The 15,711-nt window shown below is 40.0% G+C and overlaps 1 protein-coding gene across 1 annotated transcript in view; it reads left to right on the forward strand.

The window, feature by feature from the left end:
• Positions 1-11,139, forward strand: part of LOC111818563 (guanine nucleotide-binding protein G(q) subunit alpha) — a 329,132-nt gene extending 317,993 nt beyond the window's left edge. The window contains exon 6 of the mRNA XM_023722989.1: positions 10,972-11,139. Within this exon, the coding sequence (XP_023578757.1) occupies positions 10,972-11,139 (168 nt within the window). The remainder of the gene's footprint in view (positions 1-10,971) is intronic.
• Positions 11,140-15,711: the final 4,572 nt, after the last annotated feature.

The following is a 15,711-nucleotide window of genomic DNA, read 5'->3' on the forward strand; positions in this document are numbered from 1 at the left end:
TTTTTTTTTTTTTTTTTTTTTTTTTCCTGTGCTAGTACAGGAAACTGAATTGACTTTAAGGAAGAGACCCATTAGGAAGCTAAAATTCAATTTTTATAATGAAAGTACGACTACTTCATGTATTAAAGGCCTAATGTAGAAATCTTGAAGTAATACTAATCTTAATTTAAATATTATCCTAATAACTTATTTAAAACTGCCCAAATTCAAAATGACAAGTTAGTAAAAAAAAAAAAAATTAAATTACATAATGGTTAGTGACTTCAGTATGTTAGTAATCCATGTAGATCTTCTAAAAAGAGCAAAAAAAAAAAAAGCAGTTTACCAAAAAAAGAAAATACTACAGGTTAATAAATCTGTTAGAAGTGGCCGACCTGATGACTGCTACTCAAAGAAATTGAAATGTAGACAGAGTGCTATCATTTTTGTCTTGCCTTGTGCTGTGTCATTAGATAATGAAAAAGATTTTGAAAGGAAGAACTCCCACTGGGAAGTGAATAATAAAATGAACAATTTCTTGAATCATTGAAGAGTATATAAGTTCATTTGCCCCTGGTAGAAAGCTATGAGTAGAATGTAATGAAAATTTGAAAAATGTTTTGATATGCTGTGATATAAAAAATTTTAGCTATGAAAATCTGTATGATCCTGGCATGGTAACATATGCTTGTAGTCTTAGCACGCTGAGAGGCTGAGGCAGCAGGATTGAAGTTTAAGCTTAGCCTAGGCAATTTAGTGATATACAGGTCTGGGGATACAGCTCATTGTAAAGATCCTGGGTTCAATACTAAATACTATTCCCCCGAAAATGTATATGAACTTGTAAATTATACTGTTTATGATAGTACTCCCCTAAATAAGTGTTTTACAGTAACAGGCTTACTATAAGTTTATAAGGCAATTCAAATATTTCTAAATCTAAAAAGTACTTAAAATATAATTTGGGGCAAGATACAGGACATAAAATTATATATAGAAGTCACATTCCTTTAAAATAGCTTGAACATAGTAGCTGCAGGCCCAATGTGACTAATTTTGATTAGGTGGAATTAAATAAAAAAATTTTTATGTACTCTGTGCAGGGTCTGCGCAGCCTATAGGGTCTCACTACATAGATCAGACTCACAGTGATCCTTCTATTTGCATCCTCCCAGGTGCTGGGATTACAGGTGTGCACCACCATGCCCTGTCTCAATCTCTGTGTCAGTGGGCCCCATGGGCAGGGCCAGCAGGGAAAATTAAATAAAATTCAAAAAGCATTTCTTTTTTGGATTAGCTACATTTTAAGTACTCAGGAGCTGCACATAGCTGGTGACTTCTGAATTGGAAAACAGTACCAAAATGCTTTTCTGTCATCTAAGGAAGTTTCATTAGCCTTATACAAAACCAATCCTAGGCTGGGGAGATAGCTCAGCAGCCTCAGTGTCTGCCTGGCAAGCACAAGGATCCAGGTTTGATCCCCGGTACCACATGCTGTGCTGGCCCCAATATCCCAGGCATCCCAAAACTGGGCATGGTGGTGAACACTTGTAATCCCGGCACTGGGGAGGCTGAGACAGGAGGATCACTATGAGCTGTGTAGCAAAACACTGTACCAAATGAATAAATAATTTTTTAAATAAAAATAAAATAAAACAAATCCCAAATGTATGCGTAGCACAAAGACTGGAAGAAAGAAATTTTAACCAAATAGTTTTATGGGAGCAGTTCAGTGTGGGAAGTTTGGGCTTGCTATGCCTTAGCATTGATGTTCAAGGAAAAGCAGAATCACTGGTGTCTGTAGGAATAAACCTCATTTTCCTCTTTGTTGTCAGTTTTTCAGTTCTTTTAAGTTTGGTTCTGGGCAAACATAGCAAGGAGATACCACTTGGATTTCAGCAAAGGATACAACAGGAGCACATGGTTATTCAGCCAAGTGAGGCCTTTAGACTCTAGTTATGGATCCGTTGGAGTCCAGAATTAGGGATCAACCCTTCAAGTGGCCGCATTGTGTACATCTGTTTCCTTGGCTTCATTAAACTGAAACATTCCTCTGCCACTTGTGGTTGCTAAAATATTACTTTACATTCATGGTGACCCAAGGGGTTTGTGACAGATTGGAATACTCAAGTGTTCTGACTAAACTCTGAAAGTAAATCTGTATCTTAATTAAGCAAAACTGTATATCTTTTCCAGTTAGCTCCTATAGAAATAAAGGAATTTATGGCCACCAATTTAGGCAGGTTTGAATTGAAGGAAGCACTAGTCATTATGAGATTCTGGCAAGCAAAAAAGCTCCATGCTAGCTAAGGATAGTTACCTGGCTCCAGAATACTTGTGGAGGGTAGAAGTTACAATAAAAGAGACAGCAGAGTTTAAGTTTGCAGCAGGATAAGGGAAAAAAATGTAAAGATAGAGTGGGTTGCTTTGGCCACACAACACACATCAGAGCACAAGGGGCTGGTGGTCTCTGTTGAGCTGGGACCGACTCAACCCAGGGGCAATGGCATGGAATAGTGAGTGTGAATAGAGAACAGGAAGGGAGTGTGGTGGAGTCAAAGTGATTACATGGATGTATAAGGCATTGCTTCTAAATCTCAGCCCTGTGCTAAGTACTGTTACCAGAAAAAATAAGGAATTTATGCATACAAAGTAAGGATAGACTGTAGATCACATACTAGGAAGCAGAAAGGTAGAGTATGGAGCATGCTCCCTCTGTGGTGGAAAGATCCAAAATGCTGTGAAATGAACTTTGAAAGGAGGCTGTTAGTTGTACACTTGACTGAACTGTTACACCAGCAGGTAGTAAAGGAAAATCTTTTCTCTTTTGGATTATAGGGTTGGGGGCATCCACATCAGAGAGGGGTGGTTAAACACTTGTCCTGTTTCCTCTCACACACACTTGGCCTCTCCATTGTCCTGTCTTTTCATGATCCTTCCTGTCTCTCCTGTCTTCCTCTTCCTCCTAGTTTTCTCCTACCACACACTCTAGCTTACACCAGGTCACTTTACAAGAGCCTCATCTCTATGTAGAAATCTTAGATCCAGAGGTAATAGGCAAATTTATTCTTTGCTTCTTTAAACATCCTGTACAGCTAAGGACCGATTGATGCATATACAGAAATTATAATATTAAAACCTTCTAAAGCTGTCCTTAAGCCTAGGGATTATGCCAAATTTGATCACAAATAAGTGTTTAGAAAGCTTTGCAAGACTAAGAAAATTATCAAGGAAATTACATGTATCCAGCTGAGTTTGTGTTCTTAGCATCTTTGTTCCTGTTGTCTGATTTGGATAGCCAAAATGGGATGACTGAGAAGCTGTCTTTAACTATTTTTAATTCCGAACAACTCCATTTTTCTGTTATGTCTGTTGTTTTCTTGGTTTGCTATGAAGTTGAAAGCTTTGAGAATTTTTAGAGATTTTGAAGATACTCCCCATTTAACATGTGGAGAATCTTAGGAAAAATCATTCTCTGTGTGAGTGAAATTGGCAGAGACGTGGATGATTTTCCAGTTTGTCAATCAGTATTTGAACTTGGTCTGAATTTGAAGTCATGGGTAGAGTAACAACACACAGGTGCAGGGAATGGAGGGATCTTGCTTGCTTACTGTTTGAGCAGTGACATGAGGTAAGAAAATGCCCTCACTAAGAGCTGCTTCTGTGGCATTCATGTCATTGCTGGTTGTGGCTGCCGTGAAAATCTACTGTGTGCTCAAATCATAGTAAGGTATTTTGATGGATCATCTCGTTCTGTCCTGCAAACCCCAGGAAATGTAAGAAGACTGAGAGTGTTTGAGTCACTTGCCCAGTCACAGAGCACTTGAGACACAGAAATGTTTTAAACTGAGGTGCCCAGCTCGCAGCCACGGCTCTCACGCCTCAGCCCTTCTTCCACATCAGCATCCTGTCCATGCAGCATGCTCTCCTGTTCATTCCTCCTCCCCCAGTCAGAATATGTTTTGAAAGCACATCGTGCTGCCATCAGACAGAACACATAGCAGTGTTATCCTTCTGGAGATAGAATGGCAAATACAGCAGGCCTTTTCCCCAAATAATCAAGAGAGGAAAGACGTATGCAAAGATCAGGCTTGCAAATTTTTTGCATAAGGCTTCAGAGTTGTCACATTTATTTACCTAGCAGACTTAGGTAAATGAAGCAAACACCTGAGAGATAATGTTTTTAATTCCTTGTTAGTGATTTGAATTTTTAAATTCAGTATTTGATAAGCTGAGAACAATTTTAATACAAATTTTACATTGTCATGGGTCATTTCATAAAATAATAAAAGCAAACCAGTTCATCTCTTTTAAAATAATAACAATTTTTAGTAAAATAATTTATATAAAGTATTGTGTGTAGTGAGTTGTGTCTGAAAAAACTAGTGAAGCTATTGTTGTAATTAGAAGTGAAGAGTGCTGTGTAGAATGTAGTCTTGAGGGAAACCCCCAAGCACAGAATGTCTTTATTCTGATGATCTCCTTTTCTAGTCCATTTCCAAAGCAGAAATCATACTGATAAAAAGTACTTGATGTAGGCATTTTTCATTGTGTGCAGTGTGTATAAGGAAGCCCTAAAAACTACTTGCTATGAATTGTTAGTGTGTCTATCATATGATGTCTCCACCTGTAACTCTGAAGATCTGTATTTTAAAAATGCCATAATTCATCATAAACTGTGTGCTTTTCCATTCTCCTGAGTGATGTGCTCACCAGCCAAACTCAAGTGTTTGGTATATGTCTATGGGTCTGGGCCTTGTTCACTAGATAGAATGTGTGGACCTGACCTTTTTTAATGGAAAGCTTATCACACAGATTGTGTTTCTTGAATTCTGAAGGGATCTGTGTACCCTAGAAAGCTTTATCCAGGTTTCCCTGGGGTCCTTCCTATCTCCAGCAGTGGACCTCCAGCTCAGAACCATGAGAGGCAGGCAAGAGGCAGACAATATAGACTGTCAGGCCCTCGATGATGAGCCGACTGGATGTTCTATTTGTTTATTTCTTCAGTGTCTCATTTACACCTAAGGGCTACCTTCTAGATCTTATAGGAAAAATGTGACACAGCGTGGTTTATCAAAGTACTAATTAAAAAAAAGTACTAATAAGCCAGCAATAACAAGGAGAGGCAAGCAGGTAGGTACGTGATTTATACCAGGTTAAAAAAAATAATTAAGGGTGCCAGTCTGAATTTGTTGTTTCCTTTAAAGGATTTTTTTTTTCTTTCTTTCTTTCTTTTTTTTTTTTTTTTCTTTTTTTGACTGCTTCAGGATGCCTTCACTGCAGGTCTGGTAAGGCTTGAGGATCTGGGAATCGAACCACAGCATCCTGAGCCTGACTGCTTTGTATAAGCAGTCACTTAAACAACTGAGCTAATTGGTAGGCCCCTGTTGTTTCCTTTAAAGAGTGAACTTCGTGTGTGTGCTTATTGGGAAGATAATGAGGTTTTACAAAAACTACTGAAAAGGATGTTTAAATCTCTAGCTTATGCTGACTTTTGACAGAGGAGGGTATTAGCTTGGCAGAGAGAGATAAGGAAAAGGACCATACAAGCAAACTTGAGATCTTAATTGTGCCGAGCCTACAAAACATCAATGTAAAACATTAGGTCCAAAATATTAGGGTCCCATTAGGTCCTTTTGGTAATTATTTCTGCAGAAATTAGGGCCAGAGCACAGTCTAAGGAAAGACAACTTCCCTCTGGGTCTTGGGGCCTATTGCCTGGAACTGGCCTTGGCATCCACCAGAGGAACTTCTGTGCCTGAGCCTGGAGGCCAGATTACTGCACTCCGTGTGACTTCCTGCAGGGGTCCCCAGGGCATTTCGGTGGACTGCCATGCTTTGGAGAGCACAGGCACTGCAGCCTGAGCAGGTTATTTCAGGAGCTGCTGAGGCTGGGCCCTGAAACTTAGCATGTTTGTGCCATCCTTGGCTCCTCTGTACAATGCAAATGAAGGGGAAATGTTTCCCTTTTTCAGCATAGAAAATTTTCTTATTTAATGTGTAAGCTCCAGAGATCAAAAGCCTTTATAAATCATTTCATGAAGAATTTTTGAATGTTTTGTTTGTGAATTTCAATTTTTTTTTGTCTTGCTTTTGCTTTTTTCCCCTCATAGTTGCTCACTCATCTGTCACGATTCAACTCAAAACTGCCTTTGCTTTTCTGCCTTACATAACCTACCCAAAATCAAGCTTTCCTTCCAGTGGACCCCACAGTTTTTATAAACTACTAGCCCGCTGAGTGCATCTGCAGTTACAGAACAATGTCCCTTTTTTATTCAGTTGCTTGTGCACTTGAGCCTACCAGCGTCCAGCAAATGTACCCCTGACAGGTGGGCCAACCAAGAGTAGCACAACAGCTGCAGAGAACAGAACAAGCCAGATTTCAGAGCTCAGAGAACTTGGATTGAGTGGGGAAGTCCATTTGACCTGGGCCTTAAAGGGGTAGGGTAGGGAAAATAGCATTGTGGGCCACAGTCTCACTGTGTGACAGTGATGACCCTGAATCTCATCATCTGGAGGAGAAAGCAGTGGTACAGTGGCTCACATTGGAGATGTAGACTGGGATTGGGCCATGCCAAGCTGCACATACCAAGCTTAAACTCAAGGCTTCATCTTGAAGGCAGCATGAACCACTCAGGTATTAGCAGGAGACTGCATTAAAATGCAGTAGTGTTTGGAGAGGAGATCTAACTTGAGATGATAAAACTCAAAAGTATAAGGACTTCTGCATATGGCTTGAACAGTATTCTGTCTCATGAGTGTTTGAGGGAGCAGAGAGAACCCCTCCTCCGGCCTGGGGATAGGGATTAATACATTCCAATTTACTGCTGCTCCTGGGCTGCTTCCAGCCCATGCAAGGAGTGGCTTACCTACCTACCTGTTTGGCCTGAGCAAGTCTGACATTTCCTTGGTCACATGTACTCGAGGCAAGGGATTTCACATTAATCACTGGACCCCCATGATCACCTGCGCTTGCCAGTCCTCAGGCTCTGTCGCCACTCTAGGCTTCCCCCTCTCTTAGAGGTTGGAGACCAGACAGGGCCATCTTTGACAGGCCCCTCTAATCTTTCATTATCTGCATTGGGACCTACTTTCCCTGGGCTCCCCAGAAGTGGTGGGTGGAGTGACAACAATTACAGCCCAGACATAGGCCAGGCCATCCTGTTAACAAGGAGCCCTGTGTTTGAGAGAGTAAAACATTTTCTGTTAGCCTCTTGGACCTGCTTCATTTCCCAGCTATTAAAACCCTATGAAAAGGAAGATTCCTGGCTCTTTGGGTTTGTTTTTCTTTTTTTATCATTTGACACACATATGTCTTATATATTTTTCTTTTGTTTCCCTCCTCAAAACCTCATGCGTTGGCAAATTAATAAAAAGCATGTGCTACCAAGTCTGCTGAAACACTGTTCCCACATAGATTTCAGTTTATACTGAGCAGAACAGACTATACCTGGTGCTTTGTATATTTTACTACCCTGTGAGGCATTATGAAAATTGCACTTAGTCCATCAAGGATTTAACTGAGCGCTTTGGTACAGAGTATCAGTTTTTAAATGTTTTCTCCTGGTGAAATATGGGAACATAAGGAATTTTCACTGTAGAATTCAGTGGTAATCACATAGGACAAAGTAAGAATCATAAAATAAAAAATAGAGAAAAAACAAAGCTGGTATGGTTAGAATTTTATTATAGGACTTAAGAGACCTCAGTGCACAGATATATCTCCTTGTGCATCTTATGAAAATGGGGTAGAGTGACACCATCCTCTTTCTTGCTGAGGCTGTAAACCTTCCACCTCAGAGTGTGCCAGTATATGCCATACCTGGGACCCTCACAGACATGAACACTCTCAGCCTGCTCAGTGCTACAGAAATCCTTGTTTTGATAAGATCCCAAGGTAACTTCACAGAGTCCAGGGCATCAGCATTAAAGGGACAGGAAATCCTCAAGGGCTTGATTTGGTGGGGCTGGTCAAAGGTGATGGTAGTGCTGCCCAGCATCTGCCCCTTACTCTCGAACTTTCCCCTGAATTAAAGGCTTAAGTCCCAGTCACCCCAAGGCCCAGTCTGCCCAGCACCTTGTAAGCAACCCCAAGCCATGTACCAAGCCAGAGCTCTGCGCAGGCCCCAGAGTGAGTAGCCTCTGTCCAGAGAGTGGCTCTGGACACCAAGTAGCAGCTTCTAGGCATGTTTTCTTTGGTACACAATTCTGGGCTCGGAAAAACTTGTAGGTACCAGCCTGCGTGCTGGCCAGTGCTCCCTCCTGGTAGACTATAGCCAAGCAGATGGACTCCTACCTAGTCTTGAAACTTAAAGACAAAATTCTGTGTTGATTCAAAATCAGGACCCCTTTCCCTCCCTCTGCCCACCCTGTGAGTCACCTTGGAGGGATTCCAGCCAAAATGGAGCCAGTGAGAATCCTTTGTTTCCTTCAGAACTCTTACACCCTATCAGGAAATGCTAAGTAATGATGTCTTCCTGATGGAAATGCACTGTGGACACCAAGGTGTACATACCCACCTTGTAGAGATGGCTTCTTCAGAGACCATCCATTAGAGCCAAGGAGACAGCTCGGCAATCTAAGCACTTGCCTGGCAAGCACAAGGATCCGGGTTTGATCCCCAGTACCACATGCTGTACCAGCCCTGCACTGAGCCGGCCACTGAAAACAGGCATGGTGGTGCACACCTGTGATCCCAGTGCTGGGGAGGCTAAGACAGGAGGATCACTACGAGTCTGAGCTGCATAACAAGACCCTGTACCAAATAAATTAACTAATTTAAAAGATTTAAAAAAAGAAAAAGACCATCCATTGTATAGGTTGGTAGACCGTCTGGCAATAATAAAGAGAAAACAAAATGCTACCTCTCCCATAAATGATGTTACTATCTAACTCACTTAAGAGAGGGTTTTTCTTTAGCCCTAAAGTGTTTTTAGCCTGTAGTAAACTGTAAAGCTACCAGGGATCTCCTCAGAGAATATCATTTTCAGGGTTTAAAATTTTACCATAGGCTGTGATAACTAATAAAAGGCATGTAGGTAGTAGAAATGTGTTTGAAGGCTGGCATGTCACTTGGTAAAATATGGACTCTGTCCTGAGCTATGAAGTAATTTTTCACAGCCTATATATTTCATTAGCATTAAGCCACTATAGGCACAAAAATAAAGGCTGAATAAGTTAGTAAGGAGCAAATTTGCCTGATTTTGGTAGAGGACTGCTTTTGAGAAGTGTGCCCTTTCAATTTGATTTTAATTAGAACACTTTAAAAAATGAAAAAGAGCAAGACATACTCAGGATTTAAAAAGTTGTATGTGGTGGAGAATGTTCTGGAGGTACAGAAAGGCATACACAGAGTGTACTGACAAGGCACTGTGGGCACTGCAAGCGCTGATGCCCACCCCAAGGAGAAGCATTGAGCAAAAGGGAGGAACAACTCAGGCCGGTCTCAGTGGTCCTCCTGCAAACATCCATGAGTCCTTTCCTTTCACAAGCTAGAATAGAAGGTATCCAGCTATATCAAGTAGCATTATTTTCTATATTAATCAGAAGAACACAGCACAAGCCAACTTAAAAAATAGAGCAGTCTAAGAAATAAAAGGTACTCATTGACTGTTGATACTGAAAAATCCAAAGGCAAAGCCAAAGCAAGCAGTTAGAACGAGATGAGTAGGACCTCTCTTCTGTCCCCTGAAAAGGTGCTGCATAAAAGCTCCTGAGGCTGTCATTGTTCTCCTACACTCTCCATAGAAGCAAGATTTCTTGCCCTGGAGTTCTCAGCCTAAGTCCTGGGGTTGTCTGGCCCAGTGCAGGTGCTTGGCTAAACTAATTACTATAAACCAGAGGAGGAAGCCTCCCCAGAACACAGGTCTGGGTCAAAGTCCAACTCTGAACCAACTCATGTGGCAGGAGATGTGATACTCTGGTTTAACCCACAGAGCCACCTGTCAGCAGTAGAAGTGGGTTCAATCCCAGGAAGCCTTTTTCATTGCTAGGAAAACTCAGTCATAACATGGAATGAAGGGAGAACCAGGACAGAGTGTACCAAAACACTGTGGTTCTTATATCCTCAGAGAAAGGAGAACTCCCCTAAGTCTTCAGCCTTGACCTGTGACCCATGAGTGGGAGTAATTTCGAGAAGAGAGTATGTCTGTGAGAGAAGCAGCTGGTAAGGAGATAAGCTGTGAGACTCTGGCTTTCGGTCAGTGATAACTGTGAGGAGTGATTTTTCTCTGGTAGCCTCAATTAGCATCTTGATGCATATGAGCAAACTGGCTCATTTCCTTGAGAACCCATTTAGGATTTCTTTTACCAAATAGGTTTGGAAGTATAGTCTCAGGTAAGAACATTTCCACATCAGTGTTGACGGTAAGACATATTAGCCTTGTATCTAGAAGTAATTACCTATGTGTCTCCACAATTATGTATGAATATCATAGTGAAACCTAAAGAGTATGTACGGTGGTGAACATGTGTTTGTTTATCAAGACATATGTATTGTTTTCTAGTTATAATAATTCTAGAAATATAGATGTGCTTTGGGCAAAGAATTAAGTGTTTTTGCCTTGAATGTTTAAAACAGTTAATTGTGAAGTTCCAACTAAATATAATTTTGGAAATGCAAAGTCTGATTCATTCATAAGTATGATATTTAGTTCTTACTCAGATCTTAAATATTTGACCGTGAATAAATAATTTTGGTACATACTTATTATATTAGTTAGATTCCACATAATTGTCTAGGCTTTATTTTCTCTTTCATTTTGAAAAGTTATTTCAGAAGATATTTATTATTATTTTCTTGTGCTTGTCAGATGAAGTTTGCATAATGAAAACAGCCAACATGTATCATGAATCACTTGCATATAAATCATTACAAGCCCAACTCAAAGCTATTAAAGCACCCAGAAGATGGGTTTCACTTACTGAAATAAGCAGTTAACAGATTGAGTATAATCACATAATTCATTCCTTTTTCTTCTGACTTTTTTTCAGAACCGAATGGAGGAAAGCAAAGCACTCTTCAGAACAATTATCACATATCCCTGGTTCCAAAACTCCTCAGTTATTCTGTTCTTAAACAAGAAGGATCTTCTAGAGGAGAAAATTATGTATTCCCACCTAGTTGACTACTTCCCAGAATATGATGGTAAGTGTCAGTAGCAGGGGATGGACGTGCCTGCCAACACCAGCATTAGCATTATTGCATGCAGAGCCCCATGCCTGCAGAGCCTGTGTTGGAACTGTTGAAGTACAAGTTACTATTCACTGTGTCTTGTAATAGCACAAAACGTTTTATGCCCTAATGTTAAAAGTTACAGAAAAAGAAACTCTCATATGTTTTGAAATGATCAGATCAGAGGAAGGAATAATCCAATAGTTTTGACCAGCTGTGTATCAACCATTAGAGTTTCCTCTTTCTCTCCCTTTCATTTTGTTATAATCCTCCCCTACTTCTGCCTGGGGAGAAAGCAGTTTTGTGGTCAGAAGCTCAGCTGTCAAATCAGGTTTAAACCCTAGTTCTGACTGTTCCTGTTCATAGAAATATACTCAAAGGCATTGGATTTTTCTGAGCCTTTGGGCCAAATTCATGGGATTGTTCTATAAATTGTAACAGATAACATATGGATAACATATGGATAACATATGGATAACATTTTGCATAATGCCTGACACATAATGAATATTTAGGAAACATTTACTTTTAATTAATTAAAAGTTACACTTTGAAAGTCTCAGGGTTCTTTCTAATGGTGCCCCTCAGTGTTCATATTGCTTTGGATAAGTTTATTAAATTTGTCCTCTGTTTCTTCTGGAGTGAAAAATGGTTGAATGGAATCATGGAAATCACTTAGCGCAGCACACGGCCCAGGTAAAAGCCAAATGCAGAAGTCCTTACTATAGGGTATGTGTTGCAGCAAGATAATAGACTGCACTTAAAGTTGCTTTCCAACAGAGAATAGCCACAGTGGGCATCAGCTAGATAGAATTTTTGTACTTCTACAAGCTCCTGGGGAAATAATTCTTTATAAACTAAAAATAACTTTGGCTTCATAGCTTCCTGTGAAGGCAAACACATCAGGGATGGGGGTGTAGCCATCCTTTCATACCACGTGCTTTTGGCAGGGTGCTGGCTCATGGAGGGCAAGTCATACCTGTTTGACACGTGAAAGTTCCCATTTCAGATACATAGGATCTAAAAGCTGGTGAATTGAAACACATACATTTGGGGTTGTTGCCCTGCTATATGTAGAAAGAGTGCCTTTTTTTTTTTTTTTTTTTTTGGAACCGGGGATTGAACTTAGGCCCTTGCGCCTGCCAGGCAAGCACTTTTTCTACTGAGCCATCTCCCTGGCCCCTGAGTGCCCTTTTTTTGTTAGGAGAATATCTGCATTCTCTCTTAGTACATTTTGTTTTGTGTTTCACTTTTCTTTTAGTACAAATAACATTCTTGACTGTAAATAGCTTTTTCTCTTTAAATTATTTTGCCACTATCCTGTAGACAAGTTGTAAATGCCTATATAAGCGTACTGTGGTCGCAAGTAACTTAATGTTCAGTTTCCTTGCTGTCCCCCCAGCAGGCTAGTTCTTCCAACACACAATCTCCCTAAGTAGAAGGCATGTGAGGCAGACTCTTAATTGTTCTCAGCTTTAGGTGAGAATCAGTGGATGGAAATGGCATACCTGCCCCCTCCCCCAGCTGCCCGAGAACCAGCTTGTCTGGTCACAAGGCTTGAAATCCATCTTCAGACTCCAGCCATAGCAGCTGTAGCCATACCGCAGGGCAGGTGACTATTCTGCAAAAAAGAAAACCCACTTTTCTTTGTTGAGTGCATATAGAACTGTTTTTCTTTGCAACGTTTTCCTTATCTCCTTACTGCCATAATTTCCCCAGATTCCCCATCAGCTATGAGCATTTTCCCTCCAATGTATGCCTGTAGTGAATGCTGTGATATACAAAGATGATCTTGCTGTTAACCTCCCACAGCACATACATAATACCCATAGGAAAGAAGAAAAGACACTGATTTTTTTATTCTCAAGGCAAATGCAGCTGTCATGGCATGAAACTTGGAAGCCCTCGTAAGATGGATGAGCTAAGGCCAAAGAGATCTAGGCCCACTCCAAAGTGAGGTTTTTGTAATAAGCGTGTTTACAATGCTATGAACTTCACAATTCCACATCTTTACACTTGAATACCATTTCTGTATTTCTGTTCAGGAAGGGGAATTACTGTTCGACGTGTGCTTGAATTGCAAAATTGAGGTTGTGGAATTCTGTTCCTACTATAATGGATGGCATGTTTTCTTTGTAGTTTATGTTTATTCAAAAATAATTTGTGCTTACAAATAATATACTCAAAGTACACTTCAGAGAACTTGAATCTGGTTCTTACATTGTTTGAGTAAATAAAAAAGAAAAAAAGGAGGCTGGGGATATGGCTGAGCAGCATAAGTGCTTGCCTGGCAAGCACAAGGTCCCAAGTTCAATCCCAAAAGAAAAAAATAATATGGTCCCTTCCTTCTCAAATAGACATAAAACAAAAATCATACTAAATCAGTCACAAGCCAGAAATAATGGTAGGATTTTATGAAAATGACAAGTTTCTCCTGTAACAATTTTAAGTATTTTTATTACCACTATAGAACTAGAAAGTTAACCATCGTCATTGAAAAGTATAGGACATTAAATATTTAGATATTTTTTAATTGTCATTGGTGTAGGTTTGCATTATATAGTGGTTACATTCATCACAGGGAGTTGCTACGTACATGTAACACATCTCAGTTCTTTTAATGTTCCCTGTCCCCCATTCTACCCTCCATTTCTTGATCTCTTTTCCATTGAAAAAATTTTAGCAATTATATAAAATTTGTTATTCGTTAGTGTGCTTTTATTTAATATGATGCTAGTCTTCTCATTTGCTATAAAAAATCACCATTATGGGCACCTAAGTCAAAATTCAAATAGGACTTTTATTAATTTATTTGCTTTCATAACTCTTTCCTCTTAACTTCTAGAAGTGTTGGATATAAGAATGAGCCTACTTAGCACTAAGTTCAGTTTGGAAGTTTTCAAGTTAGCTGTCTGAAAATCAGAGTGCAATGAGTTAGAAGTGGTTGTCTGGCTATCCATAGAGTTCTCAAAGCTGTATGAATCCTCAGAGTTCTCAAAGCTGTATGATTGTATCATAACCTTTTTTAGTACAAATCCATGGCATTAATTACACTTCAATAATATGTAGCCATCACAGTATTTCTAGCATTTTTTACTATCCCAGCTAAGCAAGTAAAGAGCCATTATTTTCCCCTTGGCACTTTGTAACCACTACTCCACTTTCTGTATGAATCTGCCTAGATACCTGTTTTAGGGGAATTGTACAGTATTTCTTCACATCTGGTTTATGTTACTTCCATGTTTTCAAGGCCATTGCACCTTGTAGCCCCTGTTAGAACTTCGTTCCTCTTTGTGGCTCTGTGGTGGAAGGCTGCACCACTTTTGGCTCACCTGTTCCCCAGCCAATAGGTACCTGGCTGTGCCCACCTTCTGGCTGGCCGGCCAGCTGTTGTGACTAGTGCTGCAGGAACACAGCCCTGACCGTGGTGGCCCTGCACTCAAACCCTTTGGCTGCAGACCTAGGAATGCAATTGCTAGGCAGCATAGGAATTTTTTATTTAGCTTTTTAAAGAAAAGTTTCCTGCGAACTGTTTTCTACATAACTGCACCATTGTATGTGTCTACCATCAGTGCACAAGGGTACAGACTTTTCCATATCCTTGCCAGTAATTAATTGCTAGTTTTTAAAACTTATGGCCAATCTAGGTGATGAGAAGGTGTACTTCTTAGCATTCTGATTGGCATTCCCCTAAATGAGTCACAGAGGTAAACACTTTTTCATATGCTTATTGGTTAGCTGTAAATCTTTTTGAAAGAATGTCTGTTCATGTCCTTTCTGCTTGCTTGTTTGCTTGTTCATTCATTCACTCATTCATTGGTTGAACTGAGGCTCAAACCCAAGTCCTTGGTCACACTAGGCAAGTGTTCTGCTCTCTACTGCTGACCTATATAATCAGTACTTTTGCTCACTTTTTAATCAAGTTGTTTGCCTTTTTGTTGTAGGAGTTCCTTATATCTTAGATGCTAAAACCCTCATGAAAGTAGGATTTGCAAGTATTTTCCCCTACTCTGTAGGTTATCATTTGGTTTATTTATTTGATGCACAAAAGTTTTCAGTTTTGCTAAAGTCCAATTTACTGATGTTTTTCTTTTGCTTCTATTTTGGTCTCATATCTAAGAACTCACTGCAAAATTAATATGCTTCTAATTTATTCTGATAAATATATCACAGTTCTTATACCAAAGCATCTCAGGCAATGCTTGGTACATAAGAGACCCCAAATAAAAGTGAGAAAATCCAAACCGAGTTTTTCATAATTACACATGGTAAACTGAATATTAGGTAAGTGTAGAATGCTCAGAAACACTACAGGTTAACAGAGTAAGAGTGCACAGGGCTCTTAATGGACCTGACCTGAAAATCTAAATGCTCTGTTCTGACATTTTAATCTGTAGAATGTAGATGTTATTTGCAACAGAGAGTCTTTGGGGTTAGACAGGGTAGAAAGCCTGAGGCCGCAAGAACACCTCCCTCCATGGAACATAAGTGAGCTATTACTGTCTGCTGAACACCCTGCAGTTCTCCCTGTCAGCCAAGGAATTAGAAGATAGAAACAT

The sequence above is a fragment of the Octodon degus genome, unplaced genomic scaffold (genome assembly GCF_000260255.1).
Source record: "Octodon degus isolate 3935 unplaced genomic scaffold, OctDeg1.0 scaffold00095, whole genome shotgun sequence".
Classification (NCBI taxonomy): Eukaryota; Metazoa; Chordata; class Mammalia; order Rodentia; family Octodontidae; genus Octodon; species Octodon degus.